Raw genomic sequence first — 21,594 nt, 5'->3', positions numbered from 1 at the left:
CTAATAAAACTTGGTAAATGTGGATGTAATCTCAGATACCAAAAAGAAGGGGCCTAATAATAATTGAGGGCAAATTCTAGTTTAAAAGCCGTTTCAAGCACTCTTGCATATAACATTTAATCCTTTTCATCAATAATCCTGTATTTTTTCTTTTCTCTTAAATAAGAAAGCTGTAGCTCTAAATGCACAAGAAACTTACTCAAAATCATCCAAACCATCACACAGCGCCTGTGAACTTTCCATTACACCTCCTCATCTTAAATGAGGTTGATGCTTGGTAAATGCATGGATGAATACAGACATATGCCCAATATAATGAAAGTGCTTTAATAAGTGAACCCAAGTTTGTAGAAGTCTCAATTAGCATATTATGTAATGAGCATATGATTCCTGGATTTGTTTCTGCTATTTAAAATCCTCTCAGCAATTAATAACATAACTTTAGGTACTGAAGTTGATAAGTATTACCAACAGATGTGAAACTCTCTTCCCATCTTTCTATGTAGTAGCCATAAGGCCTTCCTAAGAATACTTTGTCACCTCAGGATATTCTCTTCAACTTTATAAAAGGAGATTCCTCCAAATTCTTCAATATGATCACTGAGGATTTATACTCTAGTTTGAATATGTTCACTTTCTGCAGTACAAACCCCAATGGGAAAATGCCTTAAATAGCAATGATCTGATGAACAGGGACACTTCTGCCAGCAGCAGATCTATCTATAGCTCAGTTGTCTTGTCATCCCCAGCAGGAAACAGCTCATATTCTCAGTGCCATGGTATATACTTCTCAGGAATACTTCGAATACTTCATCCATTCCCTTATGGAACTCTTTAGGGTTTAAGCAGGTAAAAAAAACAAAAACAAAAACAAAAAACAAACAAGATAGGCCTTTTATCAAAACTTTTTAAGTCAGGAAAAAGCACACATTATTGGACTCGATATGTTTTATTACTCAGAAGAATTCCTGGCGCTGGCAGTGAGCAACAAGATTTATACTCCCCACCCCCATCTTTCAAAGTCTAAAGATGTGTGATCAGATGTTCTTTTTTTTTTTTGAAATTTATTGTCAAATTGGTGTCCATACAACACCCAGTGCTCATCCCAAAAGGTGCCCTCCTCAATACCCATCACCCACCCTCTGCTCCCTCCCACACCCCATCAACCCTCAGTTTGTTCTCAGTTTTTAAGAGTCTCTTATGCTTTGGCTCTCTCCCACTCTAACCTCTTTTTTTTTCCTTCCCCTCCCCCATGGGTTTCTGTTAAGTTTCTCAGGATCCACATAAGAGCGAAAACATATGGTATCTGTCTTTCTCTGTATGGCTTATTTCACTTAGCATAACACTCTCCAGTTCCATCCATGTTGATACAAAGGGCCATATTTCATTCCTTCTCATTGCCACGTAGTACTCCATTGTGTATATAAACCACAATTTCTTTATCCATTCATCAGTTGATGGACATTTAGGGTCTTTCCATAATTTGGCTATTGTTGAGAGTGCTGCTATAAACACTGGGGTATAAGTGCCCCTGTGCATCAGTACTCCTGTATCCCTTGGGTAAATTTCTAGCAGTGCTCCTGCTGGGTCATAGGGTAGGTCTATTTTTACTTTTTGAGGAACCTCCACACTGTTTTCCAGAGTGGCTGCACCACTTTGCATTCCCACCAACAGTGCAAGAGGGTTCCCATTTCTCCACATCCTCGCCAGCATCTATAGTCTCCTGATTTGTTCATTTTGGCCACTCTGACTGGCGTGAGGTGATATCTGAGGGTGGTTTTGATTTGTATTTCCCTGATGAGGAACGATGTTTAGCATCTTTTCATGTGCCTCTTGGCCATCCGGATGTCTTCTTTAGAGAAGTGTCTATTCATGTTTTCTGCCCATTTCTTCACTGGATTATTTGTTTTTCGGGTATGGAGTTTGGTGAGCTCTTTATAGATTTTGGATACTAGCCCTTTATCCAAAATGTCATTTGCAAATATCTTTTCCCATTCCGTTGGTTGCCTTTTAGTTTTGTTGGTTGTTTCCTTTGCTGTGCAGAAGCTTTTTATCTTCATAAGGTCCCAGTAGTTCATTTTTGCTTTTAATTCCCTTGACTTTAGGGATGTGTCAAGTAAGAAATTGCTACGACTGAGGTCAGAGAGGTCTTTTCCTGCTTTCTCCTCTAGGGTTTTGATGGTTTCCTGTCTCACATTCAGGTCCTTTATCCATTTTGAGTTTATTTTTGTGAATGGTGTGAGAAAGTGGTCTAGTTTCAACCTTCTGCATGTTGCTGTCCAGTTCTCCCAGCACCATTTGTTAAAGAGACTGTCTTTTTTCCATTGGATGTTCTTTCCTGCTTTGTCAAAGATGAGTTGGCCATACGTTTGTGGGTCTAGTTCTGGGGTTTCTATTCTATTCCATTGGTCTATGTGTCTGTTTTTGTGCCAATACCATGCTGTCTTGATGATGACAGCTTTGTAGTAGAGGCTAAAGTCTGGGATTGTGATGCCTCCTGCTTTGGTCTTCTTCTTCAAAATTACTTTGGCTATTGGGGCCTTTTGTGGTTCCATATGAATTTTAGGATGGCTTGTTCTACCTTTGAGAAGAATGCTGGTGCAATTTTGATTGGGATTGCATTGAATGTGTAGATTGCTTTGGGTAGTATTGACATTTTGACAATATTTATTCTTCCAATCCATGAGCAGGGAATGTCTTTCCATTTCTTTATATCTTCTTTAATTTCCTTCATAAGCTTTCTATAGTTTTCAGCATACAGATCTGTTACATCGTTGGTTAGATTTATCCCTAGGTATTTTATGCTTCTTGGTGCAATCGTGAATGGGATCAGTTTCTTTACTTGTCTTTCTGTTGCTTCATTACTAGTGTATAAGAATCCAACTGATTTCTGTACATTGATTTTGTATCCTGCAACTTTGCTAAATTCATGTATCAGTTCTACCAGACTTCTGGTGGAGTCTATCGGATTTTCCATGTATAATATCATGTCATCTGCAAAAAGTGAAAGCTTAACTTCATCTTTGCCAATTTTGATGCCTTTGATTTCCTTTTGTTGTCTGGTTGCTGATGCTAGAACTTCCAACACTATGATAAACAATAGCAGTGAGAGTGGACATCCCTGTCATGTTCCTGATCTCAGGGAAAAAGCTCTCAGTTTTTCCCCATTGAGGATGATGTTAGCTGTGGGCTTTTCATAACTGGCTTTTATGATCTTTAAGTATGTTCCTTCTATCCCAACTTTCTCAAGGGTTTTTATTAAGAAAGGATGCTGGATTTTGTCAAAGGCCTTTTCTGCATCGATTGACAGGATCATATGGTTCTTCTCTTTTCTCTTATTAATGTGATGTATCACGTTGATCGATTTGCAAATGTTGAACCAGCCCTGCATCCCAGGAATGAATCCCACTTGATCATGGTGAATAATTCTTTTTATATGCTGTTGAATTCGATTTGCTAGTATCTTACTGAGAATTTTTGCATCCATATTCATCAGAGATATTGGACTGTAGTTCTTTTTACTGGGTCTCTGTCTGGTTTAGGAATCAAAGTAATACTGGCTTCATAGAATGAGTCTGGAAGTTTTCCTTCCTGTTCCATTTTTTGGAATAGCTTGAGAAGGGTAGGTATTATCTCTGCTTTAAACGTCTGGTAGAACTCTCCTGGGAAGCCATCTGGTCCTGGACTCTTATGTGTTGGGAGATTTTTGATGACTGATTCAATTTCTTCGCTGGTTATGGGTCTGTTCAAGCTTTCTATTTCCTCCTGATTGAGTTTTGGAAGTGTGTGGGTGTTTAGGAATTTGTCCATTTCTTCCAGGTTGTCCAGTTTTTTGGGATATAATTTTTCATAGTATTCCCTGATAATTGCTTGTATCTCTGAAGGATTGGTTGTAATAATTCCATTTTCATTCATGATTTTATCTATTTGGGTCATCTCCCTTTTCTTTTTGAGAAGCCTGGCTAGAGGTTTATCAATTTTGTTTATTTTTTCAAAAAACCAACTCTTAGTTTCATTGATCTGCTCTACAGTTTTTTTACATTCTATATTGTTTATTTCTGCTCTGATCTTTATTATTTCTCTTCTTCTGCTGGATTTCGGCTGTCTTTGCTGCTCTGCTTCTATTTCCTTTAGGTGTGCTGTTAGATTTTGTATTTGGGATTTTTCTTGTTTCTTGAGATAGGCCTGGATTGCGATATATTTTCCTCTCAGGACTGCCTTCGCTGCATCCCAAAATGTTTGGATTGTTGCATTTTCATTTTCATTTGTTTCCATATATTTTTTAATTTCTTCTCTAATTGCCTGGTTGACCCACTCATTCTTTAGTACGGCGTTCTTTAACCTCCATGCTTTTGGAGGTTTTCCAGACTTTTTCCTGTGGTTGATTTCAAGCTTCATAGCATTGTGGTCTGAAAGTATGCATGGTATGATCTCAATTCTTGTATACTTATGAAGGGCTGTTTTGTGACCCAGTATGTGATCTATCTTGGAGAATGTTCCATGTGCACTCGAGAAGAAAGTATATTTGTTGCTTTGGGATGCAGACTTATAATATATCTGTCAAGTCCATCTGATCCAATGTATCATTCAGGGCCCTTGTTTCTTTATTGACCATATGTCTAGATGATCTATTCATTGTTGTAAGTGGGGTGTTAAAGTCCCCTACAATTACCACATTCTTACCAATAAGGTTGCTTATGTTTGTGAGTAATTGTTTTATATATTTGGGGGCTCTCGTATTCGGCGCATAGACATTTATAATTGTTATGCTCTTCCTGATAGATAAACCCTGTAATTATTATATAATGCCCTTCTTCATCTCTTGTTACAGCCTTTAATTTAAAGTCTAGTTTGTCTGATATAAGTATGGCTACTCCAGCTCTCTTTTGACTTCAGTAGCATGATAAATAGTTCTCCATCCCCTCACTTTCAATCTGAAGGTGTCCTCAGGTCTAAAATGAGTCTCTTGTAGACAGCAAATAGATGGGTCTTGTTTTTTATCCATTCTGATACCCTATGTCTTTTGGTTGGCGCATTTAGTCCATTTACATTCAGTGTTATTATAGAAAGATATGAGTTTAGAGTCATTGTGATGTCTGTAGATTTCATGCTTGTAGTGATATCTCTGGTACTTTGTCTCACAGGATCCCCCTTAGGATCTCTTGTAGGGCTGGTTTAGTGGTGACGAATTCCTTCAGTTTTTGTTTGTTTAGGAAGACCTTTATCTCTCCTTCTATTTTAAATGACAGATTTGCTGGATAAACGATTCTCGGCTGGCTATTTTTTTCTGTTCATCACATTGAAGATTTCCTGCCATTCCTTTCTGGCCTGCCAAGTTTCAGTAGAGAGATCGGTCACGAGTCGTATAGGTCTCCCTTTATATGTTAGAGCACGTTTATCCCTAGCTGCTTTCAGAATTTTCTCTTTATCCTTGTATTATGCCAGTTTCACTATGATATGTCTTGCAGAAGATTGATTCAAGTGACATCTGAAGGGAGTTCTCTGTGCCTCTTGGATTTCAATGCCTTTTTCCTTCCCCAGATCAGGGAAGTTCTCAGCTATTATTTCTTCAAGTGCACCTTCAGCACCTTTCCCTCTCTCTTCCTCCTCTGGAATACCAATTATGCGTATATTATTTCTCTTTAGTGCATCACTTAGTTCTCTAATTTTCCCCTCATACTCCTGGATTTTTTTATCTCTCTTTTTCTCAGCTTCCTCTTTTTCCATAATTTTTTCTTCCAGTTCACCTATTCTCTCCTCTGCCTCTTCAATCCGAGCTGTGGTCGTTTCCATTTTATTTTGCAGTTCATTTATAGCATTTTTTAGCTCCTCCTGACTGTCCCTTAGTCCCTTGATTTCTGTAGCAATAGATTCTCTGCTGTCCTGTATACTGTTTTCAAGCCCAGCGATTAATTTTATGACTATTATTCTAAATTCACTTTCTGTTATATTGTTTAAATCCTTTTTGATCAGTTCGTTAGCTGTTGTTATTTCCTGGAGTTTGTTTTGAGGGGAATTCTTCCGTTTCGTCATTTTGGATAGTCCCTGGAGTGGTGCGGAACTGGGGGGCACTTCCCCTGTGCTGTCTTGAATAACTTGTGTTGGTGGGCGGGGCCGCAGTCAGACCTGATGTCTGCCCCCAGCCCACTGCTGGGGCCACAGTCAGACTGTGTGTGCCTTCTCTTCCCCTCTCCTAGGGGTGGGATTCACTGTGGGGTGGCATGGCCCGTCTGGGCTACTTGCATACTGCCAGGCTTGTGATGCTGGGGATCTGGCATATTAGCTGGGGTGGATCGGCAAGGTGCACAGGGGTGGGAGGGGCAGGCTCAGCTTGCTTATCCTTCGGTGATCCACTTAGGGAGGGGCCCTGCGGCATGGGGAGGGAGTCAGACCTGCTGTGGAGGGATGGATCTGCAGAAGCACAATGTTGGGTGTTTGCGAGGTGCAAGCAAGTTCCCTGGCAGGAACTGGTTCCCTTTGAGATTTTGGCTGGGGGATGGGCGAGGGAGATGGCGCTGGCGAATGCCTTTGTTCCTCCCCAACCTGAGCTCTGTCATCCCGGGGCTCAGCAACTCTCCCTCCCGTTGTCCTCCAGCCTTCCTGCTCTCCGAGCAGAGATGTTAGCTTATAACCTTCCAGATGTCAAGTCCCTCTTGCTGTAGGAACACACTCCTTCCGGCCCCTCTGCTTTTGCAAGCCAGACTCGGGGGCTCTGCTTGGCCCGCGGGCTGCCCCTCCGCCCCAACTCCCTCCCGCCAGTCCGTGCAGCGCGTACTGCCTTGTTGCCCTTCCTACCCTCTTCCGTGGGCCTCTTGTCTGCGCTTGTCTCCGGAGACTCCGTTCTGCTAGTCTTCTGGCAGTTTTCTGGGTTATTTAGGCAGGTGTAGGTGGAATCTAAGTGATCAGTAGGACGCGGTGAGCCCAGCGTCCTCCTACGCCACCATCTTCCCCTCCTCCAATCCCAGATGTTCTTTATCTCAATGTTTACAGTCATTAGGTTTTGCGAATGGTCTGAAACGCATGCATTATTTAATATATGTGGTTCCACTTAATGTGAGACGAAGCACAGTGAACATCTTACAGATTGTCATGGGTCAACTTTCTTTGAGGAATGTCTAGAGTCTCTCGGGGCTTACAGAAAGCTTATTAGAACTATTAGCAATGGACCCTATGTCTTATGGTATACAACTAGTTCTTACAAAGACATTTAGTTCACATACTTTTTTTGCCTTCTGGGGACCAAGTTTAACATCTCTGTATCTTAAATCTCTCATCTCTGTAACTTAAATGACTGGTTGAGTCTTAGTTATCTTTAACAGTCATTCACATTGGGATATTGTATCATTTAATAATTTTACGAATAACAGAAGAGCATAATAACTGCCACTTATTAAGTGATTACTATGACAGACATTGCACTAAGTGTTTTACACTCATTTAGGTAATTTAATCCTCCCAACACTTCCGCCAGATAGATGCTATTATCCCTATTTCACAGATAAAGAAACAAAGGCTCAGAGAAATTAAATGAATTGGCCAAAGGGACACCTAGCAAGTAAGAGGTAATACTAATATTTGAACCTATTGTTGTCTTGCTCTGACACTCAAAATTAAGAGTACTGCTTATGTACTGTTTGATTTTTTTTTCAGTATGTATACTATTTGAATAGCTATATATTGTGTGAATCTAAGGCCAGAAAATATGACAATGGCAAATAAACCAAAGTTGTACATGGGCAATAAATACTTCAAATAATATGTTTAACAACTGTATTGTTTAAAAACCCATAGGCTATGTAAACATGAAATTATGCAGACATCAAGCTTTATGGAGATGAAAAATAATTAGAAACTTTGAGTTTATCTGATAAATGTCAAAATATTTTATAATATACATCAGAGAATGGTTTCATTACATGAGTAGGTCTTCTTCAATTTTTAAAGGCCACAATATGATTCATCATGATTCATTTCACTTAGGTGACGTTCAAATGTGCAAATACCTGATGCAAATACCAAATCCTAATTTCGAATACAATATACAGAACTCGTGCCAAACAGTTTCTATTTTATAAAACATCATTGCAGTTTGATGTGTTAAAGTTTTTAAAAAGAATAATTAGAATGTTACATAGAGATGTAAGGGAGACAGAAATAAATATTATGGTATAATTTGTGTCACTTTAGACACACTTGATGGTGTGAAATGTATTACTGGATGGTGTAAAACACAGATATTCATGCCCAGGCATCAGGTTGTAGGTATGTACTTTTTTGCCACATACTACAGACAGGTGCAGCTTTTGGAATATCTGAGTAGCAGGGGGAACTTGTCTTGCCACTTTTTGCCCTTTTTGAGATCTTTCATTCAATGGTCTTCTCCTTTGCTCTACTCCTTCAAGGTACTGAGATACATAACATTTTATCATTTCAAGAAAATGTAACAACTATTTAATACACATTGTCTAAAATATTTAAACATTAATATCTTATTCCTAAAGAGGATGTATTTCTGGAGAGGAAGAACTCCAAAAATGAGAACTGCTGGGACTTGGGCAAGCTCTTGGGGGAAAGATTTTACACACTTTCTGTGATCTTTGAGCATACCAGGTAAATTGGCCACCCACTCTGTCTTCTCTTCTAGCCTCAGGGCAATGGTAGATATCAAGCAAGGTGTTGTTCAAGACACAGAGACACCCGCCTTAAGCAGGCAGATTGAAGCCTTGGGAACCAGACCTGGGATATTTAAAAGGAGTCAAAAGGGATTGAAAGACAGATCTTTGTTTTGCCAAGTTCCCTGAAAGAAGTTCTAATATAGTAAGTAGGTTTCCACATTATTAGGGTTTGTGTATATAATGAAGCAAGCTGGTAAGGCTGAGGGTGAGAATTTTCCCTTTAATAAAGTTGGTCAAAACCCTAAAATTAGTACTAGAAATATTCCCCAGATAACTAGAAACAAGATAGTCAAACTTAAGCTATTGGCTTTAATAGTTATCCAACATAAGTTTCCAAGAAAAAAACTGAAACAGTTGTTTCAAGGAATTTGGATCATATAATCTTCTTAAGACCTGTTGTTATGAGGTTTCTATTTGTCAATACAGTTCAGAGTTATAAAACTGACCTCATTGATATGTACTTTTTAGAACTAAAAGAAATTGCATGAAACACAAGTTTTTCTCAACTACATTTGTGAATGTATGCTTGCTACTCTCCCCTAACTAAAGGGTCTTTCTTTTTTTTTACACACAATGAATAGTAATAAATGAAGTTTAAAATGATTTTAATGCCTAAAGTAACATCCTAGACACTAAGTCTACATGAATTGTCTTAATATCAATTGATAAGATATGAATACAACTTTTTAAAAAAGATAGGGGGATGGCTGAGAAATAAATCTATGCTTATATGGTCAATTAATCTATGACAGAAGAGGCAAGAGTATACAATGAAAAAATGACAGTGTCTTACACTCAGATCAATGGAACAGAATAGAGAACCCAGAAATGGACCCACAAACGTATGGCCAACTCATCTTTGACAAAGCAGAAAATATCCAGTGGAATAAAGACAGTCTGTTCAGCAAGTGATGCTGGGAAAACTGGACAGCAACATGCAGAAAAAAGAACCTGGACCACTTTCTTACACCAGACACAAAAATAAACTCGAAATGGATGAAAGACCTAAACATGAGAGAGGAAGCCATCAAAATCCTCGAGGAGAAAGCAGGCAACAGCCTCTTTGATCTTGGCCGCAGCAACTTCTTACTCAACATGTCTCCAGAGGCAAGGGAAACAAAAGCAAAAATGAACTATTAGGACCTCTCAAAATAAAAAGCTTATACACAGTGAAGGAAACAATCAGCAAAACTAAAAGACAACCGACAGAATGGGAGAAGATATTTGCAAATGACATATCAGATAAAGGGTTAGTATCCAAAATTTACAAAGAACTTATCAAACTCAACACCCAAAAAACAAATAATCCAGTGAAGAAATGGACAAAGACATAAATAGACACTTCTCCAAAGAAGACATCCAGATGGCCAACTGACACATGCAAAAATGCTCACCATCACTCATCATCAGGCAAATACAAATCAGAACCACAATGAGATACCACCTTACGCCTGTCACAATGGCTAACATGAAAAACTCAGGCAACAACAGATGTTGGTGAGGATGCAGAGAAACAGGATCTCTTTTGCACTGCTGGTGGGAATGCAAACTGGTGCAGCCACTCTGGAAAACGGTATGGAAGTTCCTCAAAAAATTAAAAACAGAACTACCCTCTGACCCAGCAACTGCACTACTAGGTATTTATCCAAGGGATACAGGTGTGCTGTTTCAAAAGGACACATGCATCCCAGTGTTTATAACAGCACTATCAACAATAGCCAAAGTATGGAAAGAGCCCAAATGTCCATCGATGGATGAACAGATAAAGAAGATATGAAAAAAAAATATAAGAAGATATGGTATATATATACAATGGAGTATTACTCAGCAATCAAAAAGAATGAAATCTTTCCATTAACAATTACATGGATGGAACTAGAGGGTATTATGCTAAGCAAAATTAGTCAGTCAGAGCAAGACAAATATCATATAACTTCACTCATATGAGGACTTTAAGAAACAAAACAGATGAACATAAGGGAAGGGAAGCAAAAATAATATAAAAACAGGGAGGGGGACAAAACATAAGAGACTCTTAAATATAGAGAACAAACAGAAGGTTGCTGGAGCGGTGGTGGGAGGGGGGATGGGCTATATGGGTAAGGGGCATTAAGGAATCAATCTACTCCTGTAATCATTGTTGCACTATATGCTAACTAACTTGGATGTAAATTAAAAAAAATTAAAAATAATAATAATTTTTTTTAAAAAGACAGTGTCTTAAATAAATGATCCAGGAAAAACTGGACAACTACATGCAAAAGAACGAAGCTGGACTACTTCCTTACACCATAAACAAAAATAAACTCAAAATGGATTAAAGACCTAAATGTGAAACCTGAAACCATGAAACTCCTAGAAGAGAACACAAACAGTAATCTTTGACATTGTTGTACAGAAACATTTTTCTAGACATGTCTCTTCAGGCAAGGGAAACAAAAGCAAAAATAAACTATTTGGACTACACCAAAATAAAAAGCTTCTGCACAGCAAAGGAAACCATCAATGAAACAAAAAGGCAACCTACTGAAATGAAAGATATTTGAAAATGATCTGATAAGGGTTTTATATCCAAAATATATGTAGAATTTATATAATACCAAAAAACCCAATTAACCCAATTAAGAAGTGAGCAGAGGACTTAAATAGACATTTTTCAAAAGAAGACATACAGATGGCCAACAGATACATAAGGTTCGACATCACTCATCATCAGGGAAAGGCAAATCAAAACCACAATGAGATATCAACTTATACCTGTCAGAATGGCTAGAATCAAAAAGACAAGAAATAACAAGTATTGGCAAGAACTGGAGAAAAAGAAACCTTTGTACACTGTTGGTGGGAGTGCTAACTGATGGAACCACTATGGAAAATAGTATGGATGCACTCAAAAAAAATTGAAAATACAAATATCATGTAATCCAGTAATTCTACTACTGGGTATTTATCTAAAGAAAATGAAAATACTAATTAAAAAAGATATATGGACCCGTATGTTTTATTGCAGCGTTATTTACAATAGCCAAGATATGGAAGCAAACCAAGTGTCCATTGACAGATGAATGGATGAAGAGGTATACATACATACATACAATGGGATATTACTCAGGCATAAAAAAATGAGATCTTGGCATCTGTGACAACATGGATGGACCTAGAGGGTATTATGCTAAGTGAAAGACAAATACCATATGATTCACTTACATGTGGAATCTAAAAACAAAACAAATGAGCAAGCAAAAAAAGTAGAAATAGACCCATAAACAGGAAATTGGTGGTTGCCCGAGAAGAGGGGAATAGGGAGATGGGCAAAATGGCTGAAGGGGAGTGAGAGGTCCAGACTTTCAGATAAAAACGCAATAAAATTACAAAAAAAAAAAAAGTGTGTATGTGAGAGAGATGCAGACTGAAAAACTGGCAAAGGTGATAAACCTTGAGTCTAAGGGTCTTAGAGAAAGCTTCTATGTATAAGCTGTAGCACTGAGAAAAATAAATTTCAAATGGAATGCAGGAAACACTTTGAATTTGGATACAGTGATCAAAAGACCTCTCTTTACATCCTCTCAGATAGGTCTCAAATAATAGGAATGGATACATTATGACAAAACATTAATGAGATGTACTGGCTAGTCACATGAAGGCTGTACCTGTGCAAAAAAATTACAAATATCTTTGGTAGTATGTACATAACTCTATTACTCAGCCTGATTTCTCTCCTGGGTCCTCTTGTTTGTCTTGGAAAACATGCAAACAAAGAGGTCAAGTGCAGGATCCATCTTAACCCTTAAAGGGGAGAGAGGCAAGGTGAATGGCTTAAGCTTAAAACCCAGGAAGGTGTATTCCCACTGGGTACTCCCCAAGCTGGGTGATTCCATTTACAATCATCTTCCATCTCAACAAAATATCATATGGCATACTTCTGATGGTTGTACTTCATAAATCTTTGGGGTGATTTCTTTTAAATCCAGGTTTCAAAGCACTTCTAAGAAAGAGTCTGTTGTTTAATTACCTGCCTTGATTCCTTTGTCTGATCCAAACTGTTACAAGCAGATAAGCAAGCATATGATGCCAAAGATACAAAAGACATGATCTGAACGGCGGAAAGTGGGCCCCACATCTTAACCAGAAATTCACTGCTTAGAGCCCCTGTGAACGTCGAGCACAATATGAATCAACACATGAAGCTTCACTTTCTTTTATTGTTAATCCTTCACTTTCTAGATAGGGAAGATAATTTTGTTATAGCAAAAATAGGATAAAAATGTTCAAAAGAAACCTGGACAGGTGCTGAGACTAAAGCACTCATTAATGACTTCATGAAATAATCCTATTTCTCAAAATACAGAATGAGAAAAGCCTCTATATAGTCACAGTAATGCATAGTAGGAAATCATTACCAGCTAAATGAGAGCTCTAATGTAGAATATGGAGAAAATCAGGTGCTATCTGATTTTCTATCTGAACATTAGAAAGTCTCATTTAGGAATCAATTCTCGGTGCCATCTGTATAAGACAGTCTTAATTTGGCATAACATTATTCTGTCTGTTATACACCTGCTTGTTCCCTGGACTATGAAAGGAAAATAGCAATTTTTCAAGCATAATAAACCTAATATCTTTTTAATTAATATAGATATTGAAATTAAAAAAATAAAACTCAGCTATATGCCAGTAGCATGTCAGATATTTCAGAGAATAAGGTACAGTATTCATAACCACTTGGATTATTTTGGATTATCCAAAACAATTTTGTTGAAAAAATGCAAATGCTTTTTTTTGAAAGGAATCTTCTTGCAAAGCCATTAAGATAACATGGATATGAAGGTGCATTACAGAAAAATACAGGAAGATCCAATGTCATCAATAAGATTCATGCATCTACATTTCTAGATATCACCTGGAGACAGCATCAATTAATCTTTTTTATGAACCTTAATTTTTTTTAGTCTCTCATGATTATCCATTTTTAAAGAACACATGAAACATTGAATGAAGGGTAAAATTTAGGCTGTTATGGTCATTTTCTTTACCTCAATGATCAACCTGTAAATCACTGAAAATTATAAATTGAAGAACTAACACAAGTTCTGCATTCAACTCAACGATAATAGCCAAAACCTAATAATATTTATAGTGAATGGCTTAAAAGGGGGAAAAAATAAACTATCCTTCCCCCCAAATTCTAACTAGTTTCTGACATACCAATTATGTTCTAGCAATTGCTTGCTATACCTTTAATCATCATAAATATTTATAACAAGGACAATGTCCTCAGGCTTTTGATTGAGATTTTAAATTGCCCTCTAAGTAATTAACTGCTAAAATTACCCATTTGTCTAAAATTGATATTATGCTAAGAAACAAACCATTAGTTAATAGTGAATATTTATTTCACAATGTCATGTTGAGAACAGATATACTTTGTGGGCAAAATAGCAAATGATTCTAGAAATTTAGTTAACATTGACAGTTTTTGTTATGAGTTTATTTTTTGTTGTGAGTTTACTATTATTTTTTTGTTATGAGTTTATTTCAGTATTTACCAGGAATATACATCAAGAAAGATAAACTTTAACAGATGTTTTGCTGAGAATTAGCATAAAATTGCTGTAGAATTCCATGCCTTATTATGAAATCACAAATTATGTATCATTCCAGTTGTTCTTTTCTCTTTCATTTTTCAATGACCTATCATGTTTGCAATGCTTAAAATTCTATCTGATTCACATTAAAGAACAATCTCAATTCTTAGGTACATGACATCCCACAGTATTACTGTAAACAAGGATATATGAAATCTAAACAAAAATATTCACATTTTTAGAATCCAAGACAAATGCTTTACATATATTTTTATGCTGCCCAATAATCAAACTAAAAGTCAAAATTGCCAGATTTAGAAACAAAAAAGTCTGATCACTGTACTTTCCTTCTGTTCCCTACAATGAATATTCAGTATCTACAACATTCCAAACATTTAATGATCTACAAGCTATTTAGGTAAACACAGAGCTTTGGAGTTACTAAAGAATATGCTCTTTTAACATAAAAGTGGATCTCACCTGGTTTTCCCATCTCCTTAAATTTATAAAGAACCATTACAAGGTCTTATTTTAGCTCAACTGTTTTTTTTTAAATTAACATCTCAGCCTTATGAACAGCTGTTAACTTAGTAAATATTATTCTTATGCTCTTCATTTTGCATTTATAGATTTAAGTGACAATAAATACCACAACGTGAAAAAAATGCATTAATATATCAAACAGAAATACCTGTGGGACATCTGTCACTATGTCACAGTCAGACTACTTTGAGAATAATTTCACCTGCAGTGCAGATCCTAAATGTAACCCTGGAGGAGGGCATTGTGTCTAAGCAGGTGAAGAAAAGCCAGTGCATAATTAGGTGAGTGGCCTCCCATGGAAACCAACATGGTAATAAGGGCCGTCTGCTTCCGTGCATGGCAATTCAGATGCCAAAACACAGGCATTAACAAGCTGCATTCTATTTTTTAACTTCCCACACCCTCAGAGAAGATAAGAGTACTATCTTCAATACGAAAATGATGATAAAACTATGTGACTGAGTGCATATAAAGTTAAATAATAAGCTACTTACAGTAATTTAATGTATTAATCATGTAGTGTAGGGAGAAGAACATTGGACAGAGTCAAAAAACCTTTTCTAGGATACTAATCCTGGAAGGAGCTTGCCTGGTTATAGCAGAATCACTCAGAGGTATTTTTCCTTTTTAATTTTACCAACATTAACATTTAAATTATTATGACTATGTAAATATTATTTAGACCTGAGCCATTTAGTTTACTATGAATACTTTTACCCCCACCCCCACCCCCACACAATAATTTGGTTTTCCTGGTGTTACTGATGATCTAGTTCTTTTGTTTATTGGTTTGTTTTCCTTTGGTTAGTTTTCTTTGCAGTTAGTGCTAATTCAACACCAAACTCTTTTCCCATCTCATAAATCTTCTCAAACACATTAGGTATTTTACCTAACAATTTCCTCTTCTTGGAAATCTCTCCTGGAAACCCCTGACCTGCTCCAACTGGACCAGTGGATTACTCTCCCAGACTAATGCATAACTGTCATCCTGGGATTCTTTTCAGCATTGTCCTGAAAACCTCCTGCATCTCTCTCCGTGGCAGCCTTTGTTTCTTGGTTTCTTTGTCTTCTCTGCCTTGGTTTATACCCTGAATTCTAGTGGAGTACATCCTCAAGTAGCTTCCTGAGAAAGGATGCACAGTGGGCATTATGTTCAACTTTTTGAACATCTGAAAATAATTACTTTACCTTCACAATTGATATTTTGTATAGAATACTAGGTTGAGAGAATAATTTTATTTATTTATTTTTTTTAAGTAAGCTCTAAACTCAATATAGGGCTTGAAATCATGATCATGAGATCAAGAGTCACATGCTCTACTGACTGAGCCAGCCAGGCTCCCTGAGGGAATAATTTTAAATACGAACTTTCAAGCCACTGTCCCACTGCTGTCTCCCTTCCAGTGTTGCTGCTGAAAAGGCTAAGGCCACTATAATTCTATCACAGTAAAGCCGTTTCCTTTTGTAGGATTTTTCTTCAAAACCAGCGTTCTAAAATTTTGCAATAAGGAATCTTATTGTCAGTCTATTTTCATTAAATATTATGGGCATTTAATGGACCCTCTTAATCTTGAAATTCATATCCTCCACAGCTGGAAAAAGTGTAGTTGAATGACTATTACTTTGATGATTCCTCCTGCACATTTTCTCCAATTATTCAGAGGTTGGATCCCCTGGACTGGACCTCAAATTTTTTTTTGATACTTTCTTTCTCATTTTTAAGATCTGTGCTTTATACTCTATTTTCTGGAAAACTTCTTTACTTTTATCACCCATGTTTTTTTGTTATTTTTTTATGTCTTTCATCATATTTGTTTAAGGCTTATTTTTGAGAGGCCTCAGAGAGAGTGCGTGCATGCATGCAAGTGGAGGAGGGGCAGAAACAGAGGGAGACAGGATCCAAAGCTGGTTCTGCACTACCAGCACAGAGTGCAACACAGGGCTCAAACTCATAAACTGTGAGATCATGACCTGAGCCAAAATCAAGAGGCAGACGCTCAGCTGACGGAACCACTCAGGCACCACTCTGTCATCATATTGTTAATTTCTAAAGCAACCTTCTGTTCACTAAGTTCCTTTTTTAAAAAAATAACTTATCATTCTTATTTTATAGATATACTATAGTTCTTCTACATCTTTGAGAGTATTGATAATTTTTTGATGTCTTCTTTACAATCTTTCTCTAATTTAATGCACACAACTTTGCTCCCTCCAAGTTACTTATGTCAAAGGAGGTCTTTGCTGTAGAGTTGCCTGGATTCTTTAGGTCTGTTCTCTTGGACTGATCAGATTCTTCACAAAAGACACTTCCAATTTTCAACCTTGAAGCATGGGTCTGACACCTATTTTTTGAAGCACCACAGGCCAGACCCTGTCTCTCATGCTCTTCCCCATCCCCACCTACTGGCCCAGCCCCTGTCCACAGTGATCACCCCACCGGCAGAGTGAAGAGCAGCAGAGGCAGGCTTTAAGTCTGTGAGAGGGTGACAGGCCAGGGTTGTTAGCAAGCACACATGTCCTCCACAGGTAAAGCCATGCAGGGTCACAGGGAGAGCAAGGTGACACTGTGGATCATGGGAGGCAACCTGGGCTCTCAGCACTGGGTCTGAGCAAATGCCCACCTCTTCCTACTTAAAGGAATTTTTAAATATTATTCTGAATTTGGAAGAGAGGAGAGAATATATATACATTTAAAGCTTTGCAGGTGACTCTGCCATGGAGCCACGTTTGAAGACCTTTAAATGACTACTGAGGTTTCCTGTACACGTAAATATTTCGAGAAGACTGTCCAATACATTTTGGCAAATCCTCAAGGAGCCGAGTCAAATTGGTTTCCATACAACACCCAGTGCTCATCCCAAAAGGTGCCCTCCTCAATACCCATCACCCACCCTTCCCTCCCTCCCACCCCCCATCAACCCTCAGTTTGTTCTCAGTTTTTAAGAGTCTCTTATGCTTTGAAGGAGCTGAGATTTCAATAGCTATGTGTAAAGGGGTACTATACATCAATACATTTTGCTGACTTTCAGTTATTCAAAATGGTATAAGAAGAGGTAAATCACATCACTCTCTTTTAAAGGCAAAAATGTAGTAAGGCATCAATCTGTGATCACATCAAGCAACTTCTGAGTATATATAATTCCTGCTCTATATGACTAATCTCCAGACTCACTGTGTATGTTCCGTCCAATTTCTGTGACATTATTTCTATTCTGACTGCACAATGAATTCACCATGAAGTTTCTCACCACAGCCTAGGAAGGCACTAACTATTAAACCATGTTTACTGCCATGGCACAACAAGGGCTGGGAATAGGTAGCAAACACTAGGTATTTGAAGAACAACGAATGACCATGGAATAAAAGAAAAGCTTGCAAAACTTGGATAAGAGTTGTTGAAACATGATTTCAAGTACATACTAGTTGCTGAAAAACGGCAACCTAGAAGTCAAGTTCCTCAAGACCACTAGGAGATAAAGGAAAAATAAAATGTAATGGAAGAAGCAGAACTTACAAATGCCACAAAAATCACCAGTGACACTGGCCTGAGTATGGTGAACATGGTGATGCTTTGTGGAATAAGCTTTTTTCTTTGTTTCACCAACAAAAATTTCCACCAATACTTAGCTCATGTCTAATGACACACAGAGGGTTGATAAGAAAACCAAGCAAGAATAATAAAAATCCAGTGATGTCATGGTTCTTTTTGAAAAGGTTCAGTCAGCTCTTTAATCTCAATCTTGTCACTGAACTTGGAAGTCAAGAAGTCAAAGTGCTCAGAGTAGCTGTTGATTTTCACTGAGATTGGCAGGCTCAGCCCCCTAGAGCTGAGCCCCCTGGGTCCCCTAGAGCTGAAGGTCTCACTAATTGGGTTCTCTACAGATCCCCAGGGTTAAAGTAGGAAACAAGAGTAAGGATATGTTGTACTATTGGTTTTGAACCTAATCAACCCTAAGAAGAGAACATTTAATGTGTAAATAAGAGAACTTAAAATGTTTCAATGTTTAGGAAAAAAACCAAAATTAAGTTCATGTTATGATATTAATGTTTGGAGTTAGACTTAAACATGGCCAAGATTGACGAAACGAGTCTTTCCATCTGTTAAAATTTCTTCCCCAATTTAAGACTAAATAATTGTTTATGTCAACGGAAACTGATTTTGAAGAAAAATGAACAAAGAATTTAAATTATTTATCTATCATAAATATCTAAGATAAATTATTTATCTATCAATAAAACAAAAAAACAACAAAAAAAGAGCTATATGAAACAACAGACTATATTGATTCTATTATTGATTCTATTATTTGTCTAAAACCATATTGATTCTATTATTTGTCTAAAACACAATGCTATTTCAGAATTGCTACAAGTTCCTGCATTTTAAAATTATACAACATAGGGGTGCCTGGATGGCTCAGAGATGAGCGTCTACCTTCGGCTCAGGTCATGATCTCACAATCAGAGCTTACATTGGGCTCTGTGCTGACAGTTCAGAGCCTGGAGCCTGCTTCAGATTCTCCCTCTCTCTCTGCCCCTCCCCCAGTTGCACTCTGTCTCCCACTGTCTCTCAAAAATGAACAAACGTTAAAAAATTTTTTTAATTAAAAAAGTTATACAACATAACTGGCCACCATAAAAATCATCATTAATACCACAAATATTAACAATCACCTACAACTTATTAAAAATAAGAAAATCAACATTAGAAAAATAGGTAATATATAAGAACAGGCAACGTAATTACAAATAGTCAAGATCTTAACATGTGAAAAGATACTTGTCACTAGCAGCCAAGAAAACACTAACATAAAAGGTATTCCAATTTTACTTATCAGAATGGCAAAAATTAAAATGATTGGTTATGGTCAATGCTCATGAGAGTAAAGAAAAACAGTCCTCCTATAATTTACAAACTTGTGGGCAAATGTTCCAGTCAAATTCATTAAAACTGAAATCTTGTCTCTTAGTAAAGAAAATCCATTAACTAGATATATAAAAGAAATAAGAATGTAAAGGTTTCATACTATTATTTAGCCTAGAATTCATTACAATAGCAACATTCTAGAAACAAGCCAAGATCCATGAATAAGAAACAGTTGAAAACTATGGTTTTTTCATACTATGGACTCATATGCAGTTTTCAGGAAGATTAAACTACAATCATATATTGATTTTAAAGGATATCCATGATACATATTTTAAAAAGACATACAATAGCATGTTATTTTTATAGAGCAAAATAAACACACACAAAATACCATATGTGCATATATATTTTTATAAGCAAAGAGAAAAGTACAAAAGAAACATGCCTGCTGCAAAGAGTGGTGTCAATAGATAATGCCTAGGAAGAAATGGGCAGAATTTTTCTTTACATACATCCATAGCACTCAATTGATTCTCAGGATCATGAAAGGTAGTCATTTGAATTACAGAATGTGAGCACATCATTAAACCTTCATATATAACTTTGGTATCTTCTGACGCTCTCACAGATGTCAAAAAAGAATCTCCTATTTGAAGCATGAAATTTTGAAACAATTTCCAAGATGGGTGCTAGGTCAGATGTTAGAAAAACTTACTTCTTTTGACACACAGCAATCCAATTTGTAATAAAAGAAATGAAGGAGAGCAGTAGGAAACTGTTATCTGTTTGTACATACAAATAAAAAAATATGTACTATGAACGTACCATAACGTTTTGGATCATAGTATTTTGTACTGAAACTTACTGATACTTTAGTATGAAGTTCTAAGGGAGAGCTACCTGAAACTCTCTTCTCTTAAAAACAGTGTTAAAACAGCATTCCAGTGGATCTCACTTATTATTAGCATGAAACAAAAATAGAATTAAATCTAAATAATATTCCAGTGAAAAGACTTAATGTTTAAACATAGTTTCCAATCACTCAAGAGAGCACTAACCATGGTTTACTTCAATATCACTTCTCTTTACACAACAATTTTTTTAAGTTATGGTAGAGAGATTAGACTTTGATGAAAAAAAAATACACATGAAGAATGCTAGCCGCTGGCTTAAAAAGATCTTTTCCTACCTTCACATTATCTGGATGCAGCCCCCCAGGGTGCTTGTCCATGTACTGACATAAATCAGTGTGCTGGAAGAAAAAGGGGAAAATGTATTAACATCCCTCTGGCTATAACATGATGAATCAATATTTTTCTACTTCAAAGTCACTATTGCCTTCTGAACAAAGCAAATATAAGACAAGTGGGTGGATTTTTTCTTTGTATGTAGCCGAATGCTTCTCCGCCCTCTCGTTTTTAACCACAATTGAATCATTACCTTTATCTTTAGGCTCTGTTTTGTATTACACATATCTGTGTATTAGAAGGTATCCATGTCCATAATTTAAGTGCCTAATTTCCTCCTCATTGAAAATATATTTTTTAGCAAAACAAAACAAAACAAAACTTAACTGTAAATATGGGTACCATACCTGAAAAAAACTAAACCAAAACACATACACATAACACACACTAAACCAATTACATTGCCAATTATCTTGTATTTTTCAAGTGCAAATGCAGGTTATGATTATTTATTTTGTATGAGATGAGAATACTACAAATATATCATTCTAGCAAAATTAATCACTACTTATTTAAAATTCTCATAACTATATTCATTAAAAAATAATTTTCAGGTTTCCAGAACTCCCGAATGTATCTGCCAAAATATATTTTTAAATGAATAGAAACACTTTCAAAATTATAAATTAAGACAAATATATCAGGTATAACTTTTTTAAAAGTTTTTATTTAAA

The 21,594-nt window shown here is 36.8% G+C and overlaps 1 protein-coding gene across 7 annotated transcripts in view; it reads right to left on the bottom strand.

Annotated features, from left to right (window-relative positions):
- The window catches only part of CDK14 (cyclin dependent kinase 14), a 621,048-nt gene that overhangs the window by 297,610 nt on the left and 301,844 nt on the right, over window positions 1-21,594 (bottom strand). For all 7 annotated transcript variants that reach the window (XR_008420630.1, XM_019443275.2, XM_053898331.1 and 4 more), the window contains one exon: window positions 20,863-20,925. Coding sequence is in view for 6 of the 7 variants with exons in the window: in XM_019443275.2 (XP_019298820.1) it covers window positions 20,863-20,925 (63 nt within the window). In the remaining variant the exon portion in view is untranslated. The remainder of the gene's footprint in view (window positions 1-20,862; window positions 20,926-21,594) is intronic.

Source organism: Panthera pardus, unplaced genomic scaffold, assembly GCF_024362965.1.
Source record: "Panthera pardus isolate Hobbes unplaced genomic scaffold, ASM2436296v1 HiC_scaffold_8, whole genome shotgun sequence".
In the NCBI taxonomy this organism is placed as follows: Eukaryota; Metazoa; Chordata; class Mammalia; order Carnivora; family Felidae; genus Panthera; species Panthera pardus.
The sequence above is the reverse complement of the archived record's forward strand: the minus strand, read 5'-3'. Positions and strand labels throughout refer to the sequence as shown.